Source organism: Ambystoma mexicanum, chromosome 3p, assembly GCF_040938575.1.
Source record: "Ambystoma mexicanum isolate Mex_15411 chromosome 3p, UKY_AmexF1_1, whole genome shotgun sequence".
In the NCBI taxonomy this organism is placed as follows: Eukaryota; Metazoa; Chordata; class Amphibia; order Caudata; family Ambystomatidae; genus Ambystoma; species Ambystoma mexicanum.
Window position 1 is genome coordinate 663,504,495 of NC_090925.1, and position 25,884 is coordinate 663,530,378.

Sequence of the window (25,884 nt, forward strand, 5' to 3'; positions counted from 1 at the left end):
TGGGATCAGGTGAGCGGGCACACTGCTCCATCGTAGGGTCTGACGCCCTTAATAAAGCTCACGACTTTTACTTGAATGGCATTGAGCTGTGTCATATTTTCCATTTCACAACTTCCTTTAGCATTTCTTGTCATTCATAAACCTTATTTTCCGTGCCTCTTTTCGAGGCGTTTGAGCTGTGCCACGGTTTTCTATTTGTGATGTCATCTTTGATGTCCTGGGTGTTAGCATTTTTAAAGAATCTCAAAATCTCTTCACTATAGTGAAGGTAGGATTAGCAAAAGAAAATCACACCATTCTGCCAAAATCACCCTACCTAATATGGAAGTGTGTCCTTGGTAGGTATTGCTTTCCCTTTGATCTCCCCGCTTCCTTCGACCCTCTTTACTCACCTCTATTTGATCTGCCTCGTTCCAGTCTTCCACTCCAAGCCCCTTCAATTGCTCTTGCCATAATCCCTTCTGTATTCCCATTTCTTGCTTTACCTTTCATTTGTACTTGTGCACAATCCCCTGTTCATCCCTCCTCTTCCATTTCCACGATGACATCCCATTTTGCTTATCATTGTCATTTCCTCTACATCTCTCTGTTTGCTTATCCCTGCCTCCAGATCTGCTTTCCTTTCCAATACTGTGAAAGGCTCCACATCTCTTCTTTCCAGACACGTTCACTGCTCCTTTGACCTCCGCATATCTTTCTGATACTCAACAGCCCCAGCTAGTATCCATGTTTCCTTTTTCCTCATGTGCTTGCCCCCTCTATGCACTCCCAATTGCCAACGCTATTGCTTATTAGCTCCAGAAGACCTCTTATAGATCTTAACCTTTGGCTGTCTGCCAGTGTTCCTTATGCTTCCCTGAACACTGCACTTACTTATGCTCTTCATTTTTTAGAGATTTCAATTCACATGTTTGTTTCACATTAAGTTATCTCAGCCTTCCCCTCATTTGTGCTGCTTTTAATTAACTGAGGGAGTGAACATCCATTAACTGCTGTAGAATTAGGTGTGAACAACTGAAACTCTTAGGATTTTCCCTAACCTGACACCTATTCTTGATCCGGGTTCAGTGCCAATGTTATTCCGAGTTAAGAAGTCTGGGATTTGCATAAAAAGCTCACATACACTATTTATTACTTGTATCAAAACCATCATCTCAAACCATCATCTCAAATCTGTGACTTCTTAACTCGAAATAACATTGGCACTCAACCCGGATCAAGAATACGTGTCAGGTTAGTGAAAATGAAAAACAGTTTCAGTTGTTCAAACATAGATATGTCTTCCTATAGCAGGATGCCTGCGGCATCCCGCTGTAGGAAGGAAAATCCTTTACCAAGACAGCCAACATGGAAAGAGAAGGCGGGGCTCCATACACAGCCCCTCTTCCCTTGCCATGGCAGCCTGCAAAACCCTATGAACATATTACCACAAGCAGTTTTTTTCCCTTTCAACCCTATCCTACTTTCGAATAACTTTACCACATAGCCAGTCCCATGTAGACATAGCCACTTTAACACCATTTTCCGTCCCTAGTGGTCATGGCCAGTACGCGTCATGACCTTATGCCATGATCCAGACAATCTGGCTACCGCTCACGGCCACAGGCTACACCTCAGTCACCAAAGGTATAAGACTATTTTTTGTACCTACATTATTACACTTGTCAAAAAATAAAACACGGGCTTATTTGGAAAACCATGCTTTAATGTCCTTGCCAATGCTCCTCACGAGTTTGCTCGAAATCCGCCCATGTTTTATTTTTTAAAAAGTGTCAAAATGTATGTATATACAATAGTCATATAACTTAGCCCCCACTTGACAAAATCCATTCAGTCTTTATACAAACATTGAAGGTTGGGTCTATAATCTTTCTCAAAACTTTTGTCCATATTGGTCAAATAGCAACAAAGTTATAAACCATCTAAAAATGTTAAGACCCCTCTCTAATTTCACCCCTGTTGAGAAAATCCCACCAAACTTTAGAAAACCATTTATATCTAGATCCAAAATCGTTTTGCCAAATGTTGTGCAGATTTGTCAAACGACACCACATTTATATGCCTTTACAATATTTTGGGATCCCCCTCTAATTTTTCCCCCTCTTGACAGAATCCCACAAAACTTTGCAAAACCATTCAAGATTAGTTCTAGAATGCAAAATTACATGCAGTTTAATTGAGTGGCGCAAAAGTTATAAGCCCCCACATCCCCAGAGATTGTTTGTTGAGTTTGACAAGTATAATGCTGCTTTGTTTTTAATGTTTTCACTGCGCTGTCCGCGGACCCCAAAAAAGTTCGCAAATCCAAGATAGCGGGTGTTTCACAAAAACCGACGCATTTCACTTGTTCTCACCAGCCAATCAGCAGCCGCGTCCCAATGTCCGTGGACCACGTAAAGCTTGCACATTTTCTGGCCAATCGGAGGCCAGTCCGCGGACAGAACAGCCTATCAGAGGCCAGTCCGTGGACCGAACAGGGATGTGAGTCCGCAGAGCGGACATAGATATCACTATTTTTTTTGCCTCACATTTTGGTCATTTAAAAAAAAAAACTACTAGACTGATTTACACCAAATTAACAAAAGCATGCTTTTGGGATCAAGCCGCCGCTCTTGCCGCAAATTTAGTGAAAATCTGTCCAGCGGTTTGGGCTGTAGGCGTGAGCAAAGTTTTTTCCCATTATGTCTATGGGAAAAAAAGAACCCCCCCTATAACTTTGCCCCCCCTGGACCAAACCTCACCAACCTTTGCAAAATAATTCAGAGTGGGCCATATACTTTTTTTTGCAAAGTTTGGTAGGGATTCGTCCCGGGGGAGCAAAGTTATAAGCCGCCCAAAAAGTGCTCTTCCTATGGGTTTAGCAACTTAATCATAACTACATGGCCGCTACCAGAAAGGTGTAGAATATCACTAGGTTTGGTGATGTGAGGTTCAGGGGCGGGGGATATGATTTTGTGAGTCAGGGCAATTTACCTTAGGCAGATGCAGCAATGGATAAGAATAGCAGAAGATGGGCGCGCCCTGCTGCCAGATTTCGTGTTTTTAAAAGAGGAAAAGTGACGTAAGGTGAATTGGAAATGTTTGCAATAGATCAACGTATGTATAAAAATACATGGCCGAACGCTCGGGACAATAATATTTTCTGAGCATTGCACTTGTGAAACTTATGACATAATGTCTGGGGAGGTGAGGGGTGATGAAGATGGGTGGGATATTTCTGACCTGATTTCGAATGAGTTTACAAAGTTTGGTGGGATTTTGTGCAGAGGGGCTAGCTTATATGACGATTGTTTGTGCATTAATTTGACACTTTTGCAAAAATAAAACGTGGGTGGATTTCAAGCAAAGTTATGTAAGGCGCATTGGGAAGGATCTACACGCATGGTTTTGCAAATGTGGCAGTGTTTTCTTATTTGTCATAATGTAGTTAAAAAAAATAGCGGTATAGCTTTAGTGACAGAGGGGTAACATAGTGGTCAAGGTAGAAAACATAGGATTAAAGTGGCCATGTTCACCTGGGACTGGCTTTGTGGTAAAGTTATTCGAAAATAGGATAGATTTGAAAGGGAAGAAAAATGTGCTTGTGGTAATATGGTCATAGGGTTCTCTTTTTGCCTTCTGCAGACTGGCATAGAAAGCGAAGAGGGGTTCTGTATGGAACCCCTGCCTTCCCTTTCCATTGTGGCCACAGGTGTCCCGGTATAGGACTAAAAATCCTCTTTTTTAGTTACACAGTCCCGCTTTGGGAACCTAGGCTGCTAATGGCCTTCATCCCCCATTTCAGGGGGCTGATAAGTTGGGCTGCTGGGCTGGTATCCACCGTTATAGTCCTTGGAACGGAGGATGAACGCCACAATATTGCCATTAGCATAACACAAAATGCAAATGGAAATGTGGGAAAATCTTATTGAGTCTATGTACTTTACAGAGAAATATAAAGTAGATGGAGTCTCTACGTTTTTTTTTAGTTCTATTTTTTAACTGTGAAAGCTGGTTCCTAAAGGAACATTTCTTTTGTTGTTTTTGGATGTATTTTTTTTTTTTTTGCAGGAGAGCTAAGAACGAAAGGTGGGGAGGGAAATGAGGGAAGAGGCACCATGCACTAATATGGAGGGGCAGGTGGACAGGGGAAAATGTTGCGTGTGTGTTATTTCTAAGGTAGGGGGCAGTGTTTGTTATGCTCCTTGATTACAGCAGTGGTGGTGTCTTTTGGGGAGGAGGGATGGCCTTAGCTGATGCCATTTTAAGATAAATAGCAGATTTTCTAAAGTATGTACTGTGTACTAGATTGTTAATGGATGAGTAGGAATAGGTGTTGGAGCTGTGCAAGGGAAATGTTGAAGTTGAGAGTTCCTAGATCAGTAGAAAAAAAAGTTTCAAACTGTCCACGAAGCACAGATCTTATTGTGAAGTGTGTATGGGTTCTCGGACACCTCATCATGCTGCGCGCCAGCGTATGGTCATGTGGCACTCTCCGGAAGGTCTGCAATGAAGTCAGATGTTCGTAGACATTATGGTTAAGTTGCACTAATAAAAACCTATGCAATTCAGTAAAAAAATGACATTTGTGATGTCCTGGGTGTTAGTCTTAGCAGTGCACGGTGATGGCGCGAGTTATGGTTACTTAGCTTACCATAACTGGTGAATTTCAGGGGTTTTTCAGTTTTACTTGGAACCATAACGTCCCTTTAACAAAGTTTTTTTACTGAATATATATATATGTGTGTTGCCATGTGTGCTTCTCAGAGCTCTCATTGGTATTATATTGTATTTGGTTATTTATTCCTGGTTGGAACTCCCTCGGTGACTGTAGTCAATGTGCCAAGGAAAGTTCTAGAAGTTTAGAATTAGGAGATGCGTGTGTGCATTTTTGCCCTTCTAGGACTTGGGTGGCTGGCTAGGCTTGACTAATCAGCCCAATGGTCCAGGCACATGGGAGGGCGCTGTTGGAGGTTGCGATGGAGAGCTATTGTTGAGAGATTCGATGTGTGGCCAGCTATACCTAATTTCTTTTTGTTGGTAGTCACTGTATGCTAGCGGCAGAGGTGTTGAGGTATGTCCGCTGGTAGATTTATATCTGAATGCATTTTCTGTCTGCTAGCATTTTTTTTTTTTAAAAGAACAATCCAATTATTAATCGTTATAAACTATCTGTACTCAGCATAAATATGCCGATCTAGCACTCTAGTATGCACCTCATTCCGAATTTGGTAGTAATTCAGTGATAACCCCGCCAAATTACTGCCAAAATTGGTCACTGTTACTGCAACTTGCTCCTATGCACTTACCATGGGATTCCGAGTGGTGGTATGGTGGTCTTAGTCCCCATTGTTTAAGTCCCAAAAATTCCAATGGGGATTTTGCAGATTTACAGCAAGCGGTTATTCCTCTGTGGTAAATATGCCAATTTTTGGTTTAAGGTGGAGGATTTACATCCAGCATCACTCTTGAGGTAAATCAACCACTTCAAAAACAAGCTTGTAGTTTGGTGGAACGATAAATGCAGTGATAATTCAGATACTGGCCAAAAAAGTGGGGGTAACAAATTACCACCCTTTTTTTTACCACACCAGCAAACTTGTAATGAGGCCCTTGTCTCTCTCTCTGTGTCTCTCAGTGCTGTTTCTCTCTCTGTGTCACTCACTATCTCTCTCTATGACTTTGTCCGTCCCTCCCTTTGTAAATGAATGTCATGTTGTCACATTCTCATTTCCAGGTGTCAACCTGGGTGTTGCTGACAGCAGCATGACAAGGTTAGCAGGCTGAGCAACAATATGAGATTCATTGTGGTAAAATAACACAGAAAATGATGAGCTTTGGTTCAGTGTGTGAACACATTTAATCTCCAAATCCTTCAGTGGTAGGTGGAATAACAGCAGAATTGTTTGCTTGTGGTCCAGCAATAGACCACAGGTCATGGCTGTGAAATAGACTCATGTCTTCAAGACACAAGTGATTTGGGTCTCCACATGTGCACACTTTGCTAACATGCTATACAGAGAATAACTCCCTAAATTGATTAATGGAAGGCCTAAATAGAATCATGGCACCTCCATGGCACTGAATGCACCCCATTTTCCAGGGTAAGTACAATATGTAGGTGTGTTTTATACAGTTGTAATCATTGATTTGTTTTATTTAGCTCAACTTCTAAATATTTTAAATACTGTTCGTCCAATGTGCGTCATTCCTTTTCAATTAAAATAATTTAATCAAGCGTAACTGTGGTCCTCAACACCTTGTACAGTGCTCTATTCCACAATTCTACCTTCAGCAATAGAAATTGCATTGTGATACCTCCCATAATCCTTCCAAGACATCTACGACCTGACAATCATAATGTGGATATGGAAGTTACACAAGGAATATTGTGAAATGAATTATGGTGAAATTCCGACGTATGGTACCTCCAAGGATGTGGTCATTATATGATTAGAAGCCAATACTCCTCCCAGAGGATTACAACTTCTTGAAATATTGCAATAATATATGTGATATTTACCATATGGCCACCTCCAACTCCACCTCCAACTACCTATAGGACACAATAAGCATTTATTTCAATGGTGAGGCAAAGTCAATTCAAATGCAGAAGATTAAAATAAAAGCCATAATATTCACAATGAAATGTAGTCCCCCAACACAATTCAGTTTGGTAATGCTTCTCCTGGCATGAGGCCATATGACCTACAGTAATTTTGTTTCTTTCTTTTAAAACCTTGTATATATTTATTTTACAATTCATGTTTACAAATAAAAAATGCATACCTGGGGCTCGGTAGATTTAGCACAGGTTTTTTACCACAATGCCAAACTTGTAATTATGCCCTAGCGTTCCCGCTTTGTCTCTCTCTCTCTCTGCTCTGTTTCTCTCTCTGTGCCACTCTCTACTCTATCTCATGCAATGTCTATGTTCCTCTGTACCTTTGTGAGTGAAAGCCACAGTGTTAGGGGATAATTTCCTGGGGTAAACCCTGGCGTTGCTGACAGATGTTTGACCCAAGGAAAAACACTATTATCTTGATTGGACCTTGAAGGACGGTACCAGGAGCTATGGGTTATGAGATTGAGTTTAATGTCTGAGCTAAGCAAACAGCGACCAGGGTCTATATTTCCTGGTACAGCCTGGAGACGTGGTTGATAAAACTATTATGTTATGATGATAGATATTGCAAAACAAATGATGAAATCCTCTGAGGTGGTTGCAGGGAACTGGCTGAGTTGAATAGGAGAACATATCAACATGCCAAAGGGCAGGGGAGAGCCTTGCCTTGAAATACTGTGCTGTGTCATGTCAGCAGGTTTTGGCCCGGAAAGGGAACAGTTTGCCAGATGCAGCTGGATGAAGAATCAGTATGGATGTCGGGGGAAAATTCATGTACCTGGGTTGCGTATCCCAGTAGTGACCCAGGTTAAAGTTAAGGACTGGGTTGGGGATTTTGAGGTGCCAGAGTGGGCTGTTCAAGATTGTCAATCTATATTCTATCATATAGACAGAATATTGACCAATGGGGGAATGGAATTCACTTTCCCCATGTCATAATATGCAACAGGAAATGCACACATTCAAAAAGGGAAGTCTAGTAATTTACATCAAGTGCATATAAATGCTCATGTGGAACATTGATTTCTGTGATCCTGGTTTGTTTGAAAATATCATGTAATGGGAAATCAGGCCCCATATCTGATTGTCAACTGTGAGGTAGCATACTGTGTGGCGTCTGCAATGTGAGGCGGACAACTGGCTTTTATTAAAGAAAAAATGATATTAAATGCCTTACTATCCCTACTCTGATCAGGTTTTGCCTACATAACAAAACTAATGGGAAACACTTTAACACAGGATGTCTGGTCTCACACTTAAACATCAAATCATATACACAAGGATTCCCGAGGATTCATCGTAGATTTCATTTTCAATTTTCAACAAAAGAAAAACAGGACATCAACATAGGTAACCGTCTCAAATCAGTTCTTTTCAAAGTTATAATAAAGTTTTGTTAACCAAAGTTCCAACACACATCTCTTCTGGTTTTCCCAACCATGATGTTTTACCACCACTTCCAGTTATCCAAGAAGACTTGTCCACAAATGTTTTTGAAATACCAGTCTTGGTTAACAGCTATTATAACTTCATTCACAAGATTAGGATTTACAATAGTATATTTGTCAGGATGACTTCACAGTGCTGCTGCTTCTAATTCAACAACTTCATTAATACTAGAGTTTACCATGAGGACATTCTATGTTGCCCCATAGTATTCCACTTCATATTCACCACAACACTGAAGTCTTGCATCTACTGGCAACCAGATGTTCCACAACTGTTTTAGTGCTTTGGAATTCATTATAGATGCTGGCAAGTTTCACTTTAAAGCACTACAACACCTTAATGTAGGCAAGGCACTCTTCCTATCAATATCTCTCTTCAGAAGAGTCAGCCTATGTGCATCTGTTGTCTGTCGGTCAATAACTTCAGTGCTTTGGAAATTAAGATAATTTTTATGTAGACCAAAATTCACTTTCAGGCACTTGACCTCCGTCAAGTAGACAAGGCACTCTTCTGCATAACAGAGGGACAGCTTCTTTGTCTTTCTTGTCTGCCTACTACAGCAAAAACCCAAGAATGCCTTTAAGACCCACTTGTATCCTTCTCCTACAGTCTTTGGTAATTCAGGCTGTATCAACTTCAAGATGTATGTATGCGTCAAGGTTTCCCTTCCCCAGCTTTGCCTACACCTCTATGCCAACTGTTAGCCAAATGATTACTCAGAAGCTTTGGTGCCACTCTCTTGGCTTCAGGTAATAATTGTACACTTGTAACTTAAGCAAGTCTGAACTTCTATTGGGCTCGCAGTAATTGTCAGAAAGTTTTCTGACTTTGAGAAGGTTGCTTTCAATCTCAATAACGGAATACTCTTGGCTTGGCCAATACTTGCACTCTACCCAAATGCAGATACAATTTAAACACTTAACCTCTTTTATGAACAATGTGTGTTCATGTGAATTAAGAGATAAAGTTCACTCTACACCTGGAAAACGAAATTAGACACATTCAACCACCTCTTCTCAAGTTTCACAATGTTTAAATGTTAAATAATAGTTCTTCTCAGCTTTCGTTTTGATTAATGAGAGCCATGCAGCCACTTGTTCATAAAGTTTAAGGGTTTAGCAATGGCTTTCAACAGTGTTAACTTTCACACAAGGAAAAAAGATTTCTTATGACATGGGAGTGCGAATTTTCATTATCCCCTTGTTAATGAACAACTTCAACCGCTTCAGTTTCTATGCGAGTGACATTAGAATTGGATACTGTTGCCGACAGTGCTCGTGCAAGGGATCAAAATGGCAGGTTTGACTCATTGGCTTCTGCAATTCTCTTTCCATGTGTTGCACAATTTCTACTGCTACTGGCTCACTTGGGACCCACGCCCTTTCTCTCAGAAGGTGTCTCCGGCACGGCCACTCGAATACAGAGTCCCTCTCGCTCCTGATACCCACGGCTTAACAAGAGATCCTTGCCTCGGTGTCCGACAAGTTTCCTGCATGGCAACCGCTCCAATCAGGCTCACATGGGGAAAAGCAGCCTTCCTGCACGCCTTCCGCTGTGCAGCCTCTGCACTTCAGAGTTTGGGAAAACAGGACCTCCTCAGAACAAGTGAAATCTGCTGCATCCATGTTCCGGAGTCCCTCTGCTTCTTCCACTTCTGCAGGGTGCCTTCTTTTTTCTGCCTCTGCGACTACTTCAAGCACTGCATTCACAGTTCCAACTCCTTCTCATTGCCTTCACCTGAGGGCGCCTTTTATGCAATGTTCACGGACATCAGAGAAGAAAAGACACCTGACTTTTGGCTTTTAATGTCCATATCCCATCCCATCCTCATCACCCCTCATCTCCCCAGAGATAGTTTCATTTGTTTGACAAGTGCAGTGTTGTGTTTTTTAACATGTTTTTACTGTGATGTCTGCAAACTAAGGGTGCAGTTCGCAAATCAAATATGGTGTCCATTTCAAATGTTTTGAAGCACCTCACATTTTTAATTGACCAATAAGCAGACACGTATGATTTCCGCGAATGTCACGCTGCTCTCAGATTTGTCCAGAGTTGTCCATGGACCCGAATCAGGAAATGAGTCAGTGGACCGGACCCAGCTATCACCCATTTTTTTGTGCCTACTTTGTTGCCCATTTTTAAAAATAACTACTGGACGGATTCACACCAAATTTACAAAAGCACACTATCAGGAACAAGCCACCTCTCCTGGGGCGAATTTGGTGAAAATCCGTCCAGCGGTTTCGGTTGTAGGCACAAGCAAACATTGTTTTCCATTGTGTATATGAGGATATCCATACATTTTGTGAAGCCCCAACAACTTTGCCCCCCTGGACGAAAACGCAGCAGACTTCACAAAATCATTATAAGGGGACAATACACATTTTTTGCAAAGTTTGATGAGGATTCGTCTGATGGGGGAGGTATAAGCTGCCCATATAGTGCTCTTTCTATGTGTTGAGCAACTTAAGCATAACTACAGGGCCGCTACCACAGGCCCTACAGGTAAGGTGTGTCGGACTCCAATAGGAATCCCTTCAAATTCTATTGTTAATAACTTTTGATTTGAGTAACGGATTTGACCAAAATTTCAAAAGAGTTTTGTGACCCGCGGGCCCCTCACACTTCAAAGTTTCGTAAAGATATGTTAAAGAATAAGAATGTAACTAGGAAGACAAAAATAATGTTTTTCCAATGTTGCAGCCTATTTCCCATTCATTTTCCCATCGACAAACAAGGTACATTTTCGCCAAAGCGCACAGTCCAAACTGCTGGAAGGATTTGGACCAGGTCTCAAACAACTTGGCCATGAAGCATTTGAAAGAGGTCTTTTTTGTGGTTTGGGATTATTCTGTGCAGTTGTTATTCAAATATTTGACAGAGATGGGCGTGCCTCCTTCTTAAAACTAGATAGCTACTTCTCTGAGATTTACCCCAAACTGGGTGTTTTTAGAAATGAAACAGCGCCCATCTTGTTTTTCTCACAATGTGAGAGATAGTCGAGGTTATAACCGAGGTTATGGAAAAATGAAATGTGGGGAAAAGCCATTTGCAGGTCAAGAAAGATGCAAATGCCAAGCGGACGATATGTGGTGGGGCAGGGGGTAGAGGACACCAAGTGAAATGTGGGAGTTTGGGGGGTCTAGGGACTGAGTTTGCAACACAAAGCTTTCTGTAGCCTCAGCTGTAGTCGACATCTCAAAGCAAACTGTGTCACAGAGACAACCGGTGTTGTGGGGGGAAAGGCGGAGGGAAGGGGAGGTGAGGAGGCCTTCTTGGGAGTGGGGGGAGCTGGCACAGATGAGGGGACACTCGGTGAGGCAGGAAAGCATTTCTTGGGCCGTGTTTCCGATATTCGCCTCTATAAAGAACCGCAGACCAAGAATATGTATAGTTCAGTACCTGCGGTTACAGGTTTTTACAAAATATATATTTTTGCAGCTATAATGATGTTGGGGATTGAAAATCACTGGCCATTGCCAAAGGCCAGTGACATGATTGCCATCCAGGTCTACCATCCATGCAGTAACCAGGACAGGCCATGCTTAGCTTCAAAGTGAGGAAGGGGCCAGCCTGCTCAGCCATGTTGACTGTAATGTTAAATGAGCCAATCTTACAAGACCACTTAGAGAAAAGGGCCCGCCCTTCCCTTGCTTTGAAGCTAAGCAGGGTCAGTCCAGTTAGTGCATGGATGGGCGATCGAATGCTCATCCAAATTAATATTTTTTTCAAACCGTGCTCCTGTCAGTCCAGAAACCATTTTTTGCCTTTTGCTGAATTGCATTCTGGTATTTGTAGTCTCCCAATAAAGATAGGGGGAATAATGACACTACTGCACACGTTTAGGATTTTAAATATTTCAGTGACACTAAAGTAGGTGTAATTTTGAATGTAGCTTTATAAATCAGACTATTGTAGACAGACGGATATGGGGTGGGGAGGGGAAATGATAAGGGGGCAAGTAAGTCATGAATATTTGCACACAGTGTGGCAAGAGAATTTGCAATCCTGGACACTGGTGCAGTTATTTTCCCCTAGTTGTGGCTTCTTTTCAGGGCATCAGTAAAGGACACATTTGGTTGGACAGCATAACGTTTCTTCAGAGGGCAGACACCACCCCTTGGGTATTTTTGAGGTTGGCAAGCTTGCTCAATTATTTGGCTACCAGGATTTTACTCAGGTTGTCATGTTCCCAGTGCGGACACTTATCCACAAGACCATACGCTATTGTTTCATATCAGGATTTTTTTGAACAGGGAACATTTCATGACAGATCGCTGGGTTTAAAAGGTGTGTACCTTTCCATACTTTGCCAGCATATGTATTGGAACATTTCCTCTCTCAGGTTATTTTTCTGGAGTTCATTACTTTTTAAAAGTCCAATGCTATTTTTTCATGCGCCCCTTCTTCTAAGGGGAAGGTCAAATGAACTATTTTGTATATTTCACTTTAAGATATATGTTCACTTACTGAGTGTATTTGTGGGTGGCAGCTTTTGATTTTTGATATGGGTGCTGAAAGTACCTGGGCATATATTAGTCTTGCAACTGTCAGTTTTTTCCTTTTTCTGTACTGCTTGAATGTGGTCAGTTGGGGCTGTGCAATGTATCACAACAGTCACCAAGAGACTGGCCATAAAACAAGGGGGTTGGAGCAGGCTGCTTAACCAAAGTGTGTGGTCAATATTGAATAATTTAATCTCACTGTGCATTGCTTAAAAACATTGGGAGTTCTCAACGCATGCAATATTTTATATTTAACATTACCAATGTCAAAACAGGACAAAATCAGTTTGTGATTGATGAACATCTTTGAGTGATGGGTTGCAAATGTTTGGCTAGTGGTTTGGTAGTGTTTGGCCATGCCCATCAGCCATGGCCGAAGCTTTTTAAAATGGACACTGGGCATAGCCAAAAGCTGCACCCACTGACCTGTTGTGCAGCCTATGACCACAATGATGACATCACAGATCACATCATTGATGACATCACTAATTACATTACAACAGTAACTGACAACTAAAGTGTTTTCCTTGAAAATGTATCTATAGATATGTGTATACATTGAAAAAACTTTGTTAAAGGGACGTTATTGTTAAGTTTTTTCTAATAAAATCTATGAAATTCATGAAAAAACGTTGTTAAAGGGACGTTTTGGTTACAATTAAAAGCGTGCATGCTAAAACTAACAGCCATGACATCAAAGATTGTTGATAACAGCTTAATGGTAAGTGAATATTTTCTTTGAAATTTGCGAGAATACAAACTTCTAATACCAAGCAGCTTCAATTTGATTTCTTTCATTCTACAAAATCTAAGGGCACAGAGAATTATCAGGTGTATTTTTTTTGATCAGTACTTCATTAACACTGGGCAGCCTCAGTGCCAACACCACACACCGCAGTCCTTAAGACCAACAAATACAAGAAGAGCTATGAGCATTTAATCCTTCCAACTCCCTAAAGGTTGCCTTCAAGGCTGAAACGTTGTAGTTTTTTCTCATATCACAGTATATACGTTATTAATAATTCCTCTTTTAACATATATTAAACAACTATAAACCTCCTTTAACAATTTTTTGCAATGCATACTTATGTGTGTTGTTATCAGCAGCGCATGCTGGGATGCAAATCATTGTTAAATTGCGTACGGTATGAGGCTCGACCATGACCCCAGCCCCATTAAACCACCCCTATTATTCACTGCACCTACCCTGCATCCTAGCTCAGTGTCCACTATACGCTTATAATGTGAGCAAAGGCCAGTGCTCATGGCTTGCAGCCATGGCCAGTCTTCAAAATCCATGGGGCATGGACTTCGCTCATGCCGCATTCCCCAGTAAGCAAATTAGAGTAAACATTTGCGTTTGCCGAGGGCCAGGCCTACTCCACAGACACCAAATTCATAACACTAGTTTTCTACTTACATTCTGACACTTTGGAAAAATAAAACAGACAGATTTACAAAAACAAGTTTTCAGGTCCTTGCTGATGCTCGTTGCACAAGTTTGTTGTAAACCAGTCCAGGACTTCACGCTGTAGCCGCAAGCAGAATCATTTTCCAATCCAAACCAATGGCTTCGGCCATGCAACATGCCCCAATAAGCAAATTACTGTACTCATTTCTCCTTGCTGAGGGCCAGGGCCATTGCCCAGGCAGCAAAGTTATATCACTGTGTTGTGTACTTACATTTTGACACAAAACATAAAACACAGGACAGATTTGTAAAACCATGCTTTGATGTTCTTGATGATGCTCCTTGTGCCTATTTGCTGCAATCCCATCCAGCGCTTCAGCCTGCAGCCACAAGCAAAATGTTCTTTCCCATTCAAACCTACCCCGATTTCAAAAAGCTTTACCACATAGCCGGTCCCTAGTGGTTATGCCCACTTTAACCCCATACGCAGTCCCTCATGACAATGGCCACTATCCAGATTGTCCGGGTCATGACCTTTGGGATGTAAATGGTAAGGCAGATTGCCCCCGTTTGTTTTACAGCTTGTACCTGCTCTATTTTTAGCCTGTGACACATTTAATTTCCTTTTGGGCAGCACGATTTCCTGCGGCTGTGGCATGTGACTGGATGCCCCCTTATCCTCACTCAGCTCCTGAATATTTTATTAGTATTTATTTTCTTATTTTTATTATCTATCATTTCCTTTTGTGTGGCTCGGGGCTGCCAGACCTTTTATTTCTTCCCTGCACACTAGTCTGCATTCTACCTCTACTACCACTACCAACTGATTGGCTCTGGTAATACCATCTGTAGGCCATATGTTGCTGTCTGCCGACAGCACAGTGGTTAGGTGCAGTGTGAGCGCTATTATTTTTAAGTCCAAACTAGCAGTTTCTCATCTCTCACTTTCCCATTCTGTCGCCGTGGGAGCACTATTGCTGCAATGTATAGTCTCGCCATCTTATATGTGCCACTTCTTAATTATTTTTCGACCCACTGGGTCACATGTTGGTTTTCTCAAAACTTTTTTTGATTTTTAGCAGAGTTTCAGATTAAGTTTTCTCACTTAGTGGTTCTCAGTGATTTTAATCTTAAATTTAACAGCCCTCTGGCCCCATTCTAAATACATTTTTGATGGCATGCTTGACTTGGGTCTCCATCAATATGTGAGGGATTCTACCCATAAGCTCGGGAACACGCTTGATCTTGTGCTGGCTGACAAATCTGAATTATTCATCTTCCCTGCAGAACCTGTGCTGTGGTGGGATCATTACCTCCTGACCTTGTCTCTGAACTCTGTGTGCCCGTCGCCTAAGAGTTTCCTGCATCGTAGCTGGCACTGGGCCAATCTTAAGGTAGCTGTGGAGGCTTCCCTCTGAACCTTGGTTCTCCGAGCGGCTCAAACTAGCTTGCTTCAAGCCGAAATGGTGCCGCACTTAGAGTGCACAATAGGCAATGCGCCACTGGCTATTTTGCTGCCATTTTGGAAGATAAGAAGGCCTTCTTCAAACAAAAAATCAGCAAAGCCCTTTGTAAGCCAATAGAATAATTTTCAGTGGTCAGATCATTGTCTTCCACTGACAACCTTACCACTTCTGTGATCCCGTCACAAGAGCTTTGTGATTTGCTGTGCCAATTTTTCATCACTAAAATTGACACTATTCTGGCTAATATTTTGCTCGCAGCTCAGGCTTTCGGCGCAAAAAGTGCCAATCCAGTTGCTACCGTGGAGTCTGGCCACCCCGAATGGTCCCTTTTTCCCGTGTTTTCAGAGACATTGGTCAGTGTATCGATAAAGTCAGCAGCCCATTCAGAACCGGTGCCGCTGTCGGTGATGAAAGATATATCCACTGGTCTTTTGAGTGAGATCACACAGGCCATTAATATATCCTGCCAGTCATGTTACATTCCATGGGAGCTGAAGCTAGCCACTTTTAGTCCACTTCTCAAGAAGCCCTCTCTAGATCCCTCGATGCCATCTCATTTCTGTCCAATCTCACTGTTGCCCTTTTTCCTGAAGCTTTTAGAAGCCTTGATCTCCCCACTTCTTTCATCTTTCCTGGTGATCTCAGAGCTTTTTGACCCTGTCCAGTCTGGATTCCGGCTGGGCCCTGCACATAGAGTGTCTTGGTGTTGGTCCCGGACTATATGGCAAGGCTGGTCGACGCTAGTGGGGGCACTGATTCTGCTCGATCTGTCAGCGGCATTTGACACAGTTGACCACCCGACCTTGCCTGCCTGCCTTGCCCAGGCCGGCATTGTCGGCCTAGACGTTGCTTGGTTTACTTTGTTGCTGGTGGAGAGAGGCAAAATACTCTCTCTTCCTCCCTTTCTTTCACGCCTCTTCTATCTCTTCTGTGGTGTCCCGCAAGGCTCCGCCTTTTCCCCTATACTTTTGAACATCTACATTCGGCCACTTGTGGGTCTCATCTGCTCCTTCGGCATTAGCTGCTACTGGTATTCTGACGACACTCAGATCCTGATCCGGCTAGATCTTGAGCAGGTTTAGGTGTTGTCATGCCTTTGCCAGTGTCTGTCTGCCATGGGAAATTGGATGAACCACAACTGGCTGAAACTTAACAGAGACAAGATGGAGGCTATGGTGGTGGGTGCTCCTCCTGATCCCTCACTTTGGGTGTCCTCTTTCTCGCCATCCACTCTTGGCCCCCCCCCATTCCAGTCACTACGGTAAAGAATCTTGGTGTTGTGGTCTCCTCTTCTCGCTCCATGCATCACCAGGTCTCAGCCGTGTGAATACGGGACACTTCCAACAGAGGATCCTGCAAAAAATGCTCCCCTTATTCCTCCTAAACTCAGGCCACCAGTCGTAGCCGCCTTGGTCCTTAGCCACTTGGACTACTGCAATGCGCTTTATCTATTCCAGCCCAAAGGTCTTGTCCAGCAGCTGCAGCACCTACAAAATCTTGCTGCCCGAGTTCCCACAGGATCTCCTTATGGATCTCATATCACCCAGTCTTGTGTGCTCTGCATTGGCTACCTGTAGCCCAGCACATTACATTTAAATCACTCTGCCTGGTTCATTGCGCCCTTCATGATCAAGGGGCTGAATTCTCTGAGACAAATGTGTCCGTTATCTTCTAATCGTATGCTTCGTTCCAGGTCTGCTGGTCTGTTTTGTGAGCCTTCTTTCCTCCGCACGGTGGTAGGTGATCGGGCCTTCTCTTTGGCAGAGACTCAACTATGAAACTATCTGCCACTGCCATTAAAAAATCTTCCTAACCATCTGCTATTCAGGAAATTCCTGAAGATACTTCTTTTCTAGGATGCACTGTCCAGCCTGCCCTTTGCCTTCCCAGCACCAAGATACCTTTGGATGACCATGCACTTTATAAGCTTTGTTAACATAACATAACATGACCCGGACAATCTGGCCATTGTCAATGGCCACAGGCAATACCTCACTCACCAAAGGTATATTACTTTTTTTTTTACCTACGTTATAACACTATTCAAAAAATAAAACACGGACACATTTGTGAAAGCATGCTTTCAAAGCCTTGCCAATGCACATTCCACAGGTTTGCTGCAAATATGTCCATGTTTTAGTTTTTGAAAAGTGTCAAAATGTATGTATGAAGAATTGTCATATAAAGTACATCTGTTGACAAAATTCATTGTACATACGTTATGACACATTAAAAAAAATATAACAGACACATTTGCTTTCAGATCCTTGCCAATACAGGCTTGCTGCAAATGCCTCTGTTTTATTTTTGGAAAAGTGTCAAAATGTATGTACAGAAAATAGTCATATAACTTAGCCATACCTTGACAAAATCCATTCAGACTTTGCATGAACATTCAAAGTTGGGTCTGTAATATTTCTGCTAACTTTTCTCTCTTGACAAAATCCCACCAAACTTTGCAAAAACATTGAAATCTGGGTCTTAAATATGTTTGAAAACGTGTGTGCAGATTGGTCAAACACCACCAACTTTATAAGACTTTCAAACATTTTTGGACCCCACCTCTAATTTTACCCCCTCTTGTCAAAGTTGCTCAACCTATGGTAAGAATACTTTTTGAGTGGCTTTGCCTCACATGAACGAATCCTCAGAAATCTTTGCAAGAAAAGTATATGGCATCCTCAGAAAGAGTTTGCAAAGTTTGGTGGGGTTTCGTTCGGGGGGGGCAAAGTTATAGCGGGGTCCCAACATTTGTGGAAATTCTCATGGACGCAAATGAAAAATGTTTTACTTGTATCTGCAACTCAAACCGCTGGACTTATTTTCACCAAATTTGAGCCAGGAGCGGCAGCTTTGATGGAATGTGATCCTGTATTTTTTTTTTAAATGGCCTAAACGTAGGTCAAAATAAATTAATGGTATTTGGTTTCGGTCTGCGGACTGATTTAATGATTCAGAGTCCACGGATGCCTCTGGTCCAATCACAGAGCAGCGTGACGCCCACAGACATCATATGTGCCTGCTAATTGGATGGTAAACAACGTGAGCTGCGTCAGATATTTTGAAACGGCTGCCATGTTGGATTTGCGGACAGCCGCCGGTGTCCGCGGACATGCGGCATAAACATGTTGAAAAACACAACATTGCACTTGTCAAACTAATGAAACTATGGGGTTTATTACAAGCTTGACGATCCGGGAACTACGGTACCGGTAAGCATGCCGTTACCGTAGTTGAAGGAATGGCAAACTACGAGTTCAGCAAGGACTGACATGGCGGGCATACCGCCACCCGAGCAGAGCATGTCAGATGCACCGGCACCGTTCATAACAGTGCCGGTGCATCCGGCTTCCCCATTCCCATTGAGCTATATGGGGCTCGAATGGAAATGGGGAAGAATATTTTCTGGTGCCCAGGAATGGGAAAATACCTGGTCTGGCAAGGCCGTAATGACCTGGTAATTGCCCATTCCTGTGCACCGGAAAAAATAAAATACCGCCGGCAGCCGTGCCTGTAATACAGGCACGGCTACCGCCAGCCTCGTAATGAGGCCATATGTCTGGGGTGGTTAGGGGTTATGAGGATAGGACAGGATATGGCTATTAAAAGACAAAAATCAGGTGTTTTTTCTTCTAAGACGTCTGCTGACATTTCAGATGTTCGGGACATCCATGCATATTTCTGCATAATAGGGTCGGTGAAAAGGAGTTTTTGGATGGCTTATAACTTTGGTGCCACTCAAACACTGCAAGACATTTTGCAATATTATTTTAGAGGAGTCTGATAATATATTAAATAATTGTGATGTTGTATGTTCTTGTGGATTATAATTAGCCTCTTATTTGCCTAAAGACAGTGGGCCTGATCACAACCTCGGCAGTAACGCTAACGCTATTAGCGTGGGGGCTATTAGCGCGACCGCCATAGCCCCGGTGCTCATAGCGGGGGATCACGAGTTGGGCGGACTTGGAAGTCCCCATTCCCCATTGAGCCCATTCAGGAATGCCCCATTCGCCATTGGGCACAATGGGGAAAATGTGCGCTCTTACCACCGGCGGATTTCCCACCGGCGATAATAACGCGAATTTTCAGCGGATTTCCCCCCAGCCAAGAGCTGGGGCGAAATCCGCCAAAGCCCTAATTCGGCGGACCCTTAAATCTGGCGGTAAAATGCTACCGCTGGATTTAAGGGTTACCGCCGAGGTCGTGATCAGGCCCAGTACATGTAGAATGTGGCATATCTAGGTGCCACACATACATTAAATAATATATCATATTTTGTTGCTGATCTGTGAGAAAACACCTACTTATTTTTCTTGTATTTTGTCACCCCAGGTTCTGGGGTTTTGTGAGGTCACCCCATCCATTAGTATAGGTTATTAATTTCAGCATATTTCCACAACTCCCCAGCTGTTCTCACTAATCCAGAGAAGGTGAGGACGAAAACCCACACGGTCATCCGCGTACTGTAGTCATACAAAGTGGCAAGTTTCTATCTTTGGCGTGCAAACCACCGTCCTGAGCAAACACTTTGGGAGATCGGACAAATACAAGTTGAATAAAAGAGGGGCAGGGCACAGCCCTGCTTGACCCTTCGTGTTTTCGCGGTAGGACTTGTCAAAGCCCCCCCTGTGTCAAACTTAACCTGGATTGTGTTGTCCTCGTGGAATAGCTTTACAAAATGCATGATGTAATTAGGGCATCCATAGGCCTCGAGTTTCAGCCATCATTTTTCTCTACATACCAAATCAAAAACCACTTGGAAGTTGATGAAGAGAACATGCAGCCCTGGGTTTGTTTTTATTTTTGCTCTTTCCTTCAATAGGTTCATGAGCCTTAGATTATGGGCAGTAGATGACCACAATCTGAATCCTGTTTGAAGCCTGTCTAATAAACCTGACGCTTCAGACCATTTCTGAAGTTTGTATAGAATAAATTAGGTGAATATCTTACCCGTGATATCTAGCACAGACAATACTTTATAATTTACAGGATCTGTATGGTCCTCTTTTCTTTAGACTGGTATCAATATTGCTGTTTGCCAGGATGAATGAATTCTGCCTGTACTTATTGCCTTAGCAAACATGATTTCTTAAATATCAGCCCAGGATTTGGGGTCACTCTTTAATACTATACTGGCTATATCATTCAGTTCTTGAGATTTTGATGTCTTAGCCTGCCAATTTGACTTATTATATAATTATTTTCAATCTGGGGAATAGCTTTATAACTGCTGTTCTTAAATGGCTGTACATTTTCATTTTTTTTGTGTGCAGAATGGACTTCTAAGTGGTCATGCGATTGGATCTCACTTATAGGGTTGAAAGACTTGTTATTGTTGTTCTCTTTTGCCTTGCCCAACAGGTTCCATATAATTCTGGTATCTCTGGAAATCAAGGCTGCTGCCATTCTCTGCCATCAGGCACTTTGGTGTGACGACCGCCACCACCAAACCCAATTTGGGTATTTGTTTTTGATGATCTTTATTCTTACTAGTGCATTTTGGAGGGTATATTCACCACTTTAAACACCGATAATTTATTTTCAAATGCTCCTCCTTCTATCTCCCATGGTTCCATCAAACGTTATGGTACTCTTATCTTCTCGTAATACATAGGCAGTTTTATGGATCACAATACCTAGACTGATCTCCAGAAACCAGATTTCAATTCCATCACCATCTAATGATTTAAGATTAGAGTACTGATGGCCTCCAATTTCACTAATGAGCCTGCTAGTTCTCGTTACATTGTTGGCTGACCAGTTAATGCGGTTTCCCCCATGATTGACTTCTATTGCCCACTTTTTATGTAGATAATTGTTCATGCCGTCCATGCAAAGTAAAATAGTGATGATTGCATGATCACTAAACTTATAGGGACCTTCTCCATACTTTGAATTATATGTAGGCACATTAACAAAGAAGTAGTCCAAAGTTGCCTTATTCGCTCCGGTGAGCCATGTATAATTGCACAGCATATCACTCTTCGTTTGTCCTGTAAACATGCTTAATTCCCACTCATCCAAAACCCTTGTCCAGAGTCTGCCCTTTAGATTAGAGTTTTTCAGACTCATGACATTTTTACTCTTCACCCAGACATAATTTCTTTGGTGCAAAATACAAAGGTCATTAAGGTCTCCAACCAGTATGACAAATTCACCATTGTTCTCTTTAGAACAACCTGCAGCTCTGTTAAGATTTCAAAAGTATTTTCCATGGAGGTGGAGCCCGGGGGTTCGTAGATGTTAATGACCAGCATCTGGCCTGCACACTCCAGGCCTACCTCTTCCAGGGCTACTGCTAGTGTACAATACAGGCTTTATGCTACATTAACCCCTCAGGCAATATAAGAGTGTATGTCTCCTATCCTCAGTACTCAATAGGGTCTGCCTCTATGACCCTTTCAAGCCAGGGTTTGAAATGTAGTATAACCATTGAAAAACAGTTCAGCTTTCAACAAAGTCTATTGCAGGATGTATACTTGATTAGGAGAGCTAATGACTTCCTGGGCCCCATAAAATGTCCAAATTTGCATGTATTCTAGCACATTAGGGTGAAACCTCAGTGCGCATTGATCGTTGTATTGGGATTGAATCAACTTGCCACTTCAGCACCCACTGAATATCGTCCCACTCCATGCTTTTCTCACACTGGCATATGGTGTTAGGGTTTAGATCTTTCACTTGCAATGTAGTCAGGTTTGTGAAAGTCCATGTCCAGTTCTAATCCCAAGTTCAACATCTGCCTTTTATGGTTGCATATCAACAAGGCCATTTTGTGGTTCTTACAATGTACCCACGTTCCATTGGGATTTACACATTCCAGGTGCTCAATAAAGTCAAAGTCATCTGTTACTAAGACACACAGTATGGGGATTTGAGCTAATACATGCAACAAGGTTGAAAGATGCATCCATCTATTTCTGGTTTTCTTTTCTTTCACCTTGTATAGGGTTATTCCTGGATGATCTCCAGCTGTCAATTTCACAGGGAACTCTGGTATGTCGATTGCTCTATTCATGTGCCCTCGCTTCGGGCTGTACTCAGTGATTTTGATTCTATTTGATGTCGTTTTATCTGATTCCCACACTGAGATGCCCAAGTCCTCCTTCATATTAATGCTATTCACAGTTTGATCACCGTTCAGTAACCAACACGTAAGGGTCCCGGCTTGATTCGACTGGCACTTCTTTTTGTGTGCCATATTCTTTCGCGATTTCTTTGATGGTTTTCCCATGGGATTGGACATTTACTGCTACGCTGTAAGTTTCTGTCTGGACTGGACTTTGCGGTTTTTGATTGCCAGTCTTCATTGCTTTCGGGATAAGTATATTTCAGAGGATTCTGAGAGTTTTCGTTCTTCTCTCACTTCACTTTCAATTTAAACCCTGCTCATACCTGCCTTTTCGATTGTCCTATCCTCCGTTTTCCCCCATGTGGAATGTAGTTGCAGATTGCTCTGCATCATACACCTGCCCCAAGGGACCATCAGGAGATATGGGTGAGGCAGAGTTTGCAGCGCCATTGATCTTTTGATTCTCATGGATGTTTTCGCATAGCTTTAGGAGAATCTTCATGGCAAAATGAATAGTCACCATGAAGTATTGCATTTCACTGAATGGCTCCAATTGAGTATTCTTTTCTTCCACTGACACCAATGAGTCAGAGGAGGGAAATAAATTTGGCGAAGCCAAAAGTCTATTTGGATCTGTAATTATGGCCATTGTGCCACCCTCTCATTTTAGCAATGGTTCATTAGAGTCTCCTGTATGCGTTACAAAATGTTTCCATCGCCACTGCAATGCTTCGCTGCAACAAGTAGCTCAAGACCAGTAAGGAATAGTTATCAATGTCCTCTAGGTTTGTGCTCTCCTCATTGGTGTGTTCACCACTGCTTGGTGGCATTGTGTTAGTGATAACTATAGCAGTTCCTTCATTCTGACTCTCTCCTGTGGTATGTTTTATAGGTTCTGCTTGAAAAAAAGATTTGATTTTACGCTTAGGTTTGGTGCTAACTTCTGTTGTCTGTATGTTAGTAGGGGATGTTGCTGTTGCAAGCTGAATATTTAATTCTGTCTGGGGCATCTTCCCTATCTGGAATGTATATCTAGTAACTTTAGATTTCCCCTTAACCGTTATAGTCACTCAGAGTTTAACCCTCCACCAATGGGTCCTTTGAATTCTCTAACGAACACAATGCAACATTAATGTAATTATATTATTAGAGGCCAATACTTCTAGAGGATGACAACATATTGAAATATTACAACAATATATGTGATATTTACCATATGGCCACCTCCAACTCCGCTACCAAAGACCTATAGGAGACAATAAACATGTATTTCAACTGTGAGGCAAAGTCAACTTAAATAATGACATTAAAAAAAAGGCATGTAAGTCACAATGAAATTGAGTCCCCGCAACGCACCAACGTTTCATAATGCTTCTCCTGGTATGTGTCCATATGACCTGTGGGCCTCTTATTCCTTTGTTTTATAAACCTTGTATATGTTTATTTAACAATTTGTGTTTATATTTAAAAAATCAAATGTATGGCCTGTTTGATGAAGTAGACGTTTGTTGGTGTGGTAAAAGCAGTAGTAATTCCGTTACTGCCAAAGAGTGGGAGTAACAAATTACCACCACTTTTTTACCTCACCACCAAACTGGTAATGAGGCCTATGTATCTCTCTCTATCTCTCTCACTCTCTCTCTCTCTTTCTCTCTCTCTCTGTGCTCTGTTTCTCTCTCTGTACCATTCTCTATCTCTCACAATGGGGGTCATTCCGAGTATGGTGGTAGCCATGAAGCAATTAGTTCCATGGCTGCCTCCCATACCGGTACCGACTCCGGTTTGGTTCAATGGGGATTTACTGGTCCATTCCGACACTGGAGGAATGGGTAATTCCCCATTGACCAAACCATTCCCCATTCCTATTTGAGCCCCCATAGGGCTAAATGGGAATGGGGAGGGCGCAAATAACGGGCTCACGAATGGCAAGCCCCTTATTTGTGCACACGTCCCTTACGGTTCCCGCTAAGGGACCTCAGAATTGGGCAGTAGGGGATTACCGGCACCGGTCTCCTTACCGGTGCCCGGTATCCCCTACCACCCACCTCGGAATGACCCCGTGTCTCTGTCCCTATCCACCTTTGTGAGTTAAAGACACGTTAGGTACTCATAACTATAGCAGTTTCTTCAGGCTGACTCTCTCCTGCGGTAGGTTTTATAGGTTCTTCTTGAAAAAAAGATGTGATTTTATGCTTAGGTTTGCTGCTAACCTCTGTCGTCTGTATGTTAGGAGTGCTTTCCACCGGGGATGTTGCTGTTGCAAACTGAATATTTAATTCTGGCTCGGGCATCTTCCCTTTCGGGAGTTTATATCTGTTAACTGTAGATTTCCCCTTAACCATTATAGTCAATCATAGTTTTACCCTCCACCAAAGGGTCTTTTGAATTCTCTAACGGACACAATGCAACGTTAATGTCTAAAACAGGGTTTCGTGGATAGCAAAGTTATTTTCATTATCAAGCACTCACTTTGTGTGTTTGCGCCTCCACGTCTGAAGGCTGCAGGACAGCGAGACAGCACTCACCCTGCACTCCACCAATGCGCGTGTCCCAATGCATGCTGACATTGAATTTATTCGAGGTACAGGTCAGGAGGTGGTACTCCAAATGTTAATCCAATGGAATTGATGAATTCTGTTCCACAGTTGAATCTCGATTCACAGAAACTCTCACAGAGGAGTATGGACCAGCGAGACAGCACTAGCCCATCACTCCACCAATGCGCAATCTCATAGACCTTCAGTTGTCATAGGAATAATAGCAGGTTTGTTTGCTTAAAGTTCAGCAAAATATCATTGTTCAGGGTTGTGAAATAGCCTCATGTCTTCAAATGATACGTAATACAGGTATCCACATGTACAAACGTTACTAACTTACTACCCATAGAGCAACTCCCTAAGTTTATTCCTGGAAGGCATACATATAGTCATGGCTCTTCCATGTCACTAAATGCACCCCAATTCCCAGCTTAAGAAAAATATGTACGTATAATGCAACAGTTGTTATTATGGATTTATTTTAATTAGCTCCAATTTTAAATATTTTTAAATGATGTTTCCACCATTTGCGTCATTCCTTTTCAATTAAAAGAATGTAATCAAGAATAACTGTGCACCTCAACACCATGTGCAGTCCTGTATTCCACAACTCTACCTTCAGCATTAGAAATTGTACTGAGATGCCTTACATAATCCTTCTTAGACATCTAGGCGCTGACAATCATAATGTGGAAATGGAAGCTACACAAGGAATACTGTCAAATGTATTGTGTTGAAATTCAACCTCCAAGGATGTAGTCATTATATGATTAGGAGTCAATACTTCTCGAGGATGAAAACATCATGACATATTACAACAATATATGTGATATTGAC

The 25,884-nt window shown here is 42.3% G+C and overlaps 1 protein-coding gene across 9 annotated transcripts in view; it reads right to left on the bottom strand.

Moving 5' to 3' along the window:
* LOC138580695 (uncharacterized) overlaps positions 1–25,884 on the bottom strand; it is a 583,872-nt gene that overhangs the window by 48,740 nt on the left and 509,248 nt on the right. For all 9 annotated transcript variants that reach the window (XM_069651438.1, XM_069651437.1, XM_069651436.1 and 6 more), the window contains 2 exons: positions 23,724–23,756; positions 6,503–6,535 (listed from right to left, as the gene is read on the bottom strand). In XM_069651438.1, coding sequence (XP_069507539.1) covers positions 6,503–6,535; positions 23,724–23,756 — 66 coding nt within the window. The remainder of the gene's footprint in view (positions 1–6,502; positions 6,536–23,723; positions 23,757–25,884) is intronic.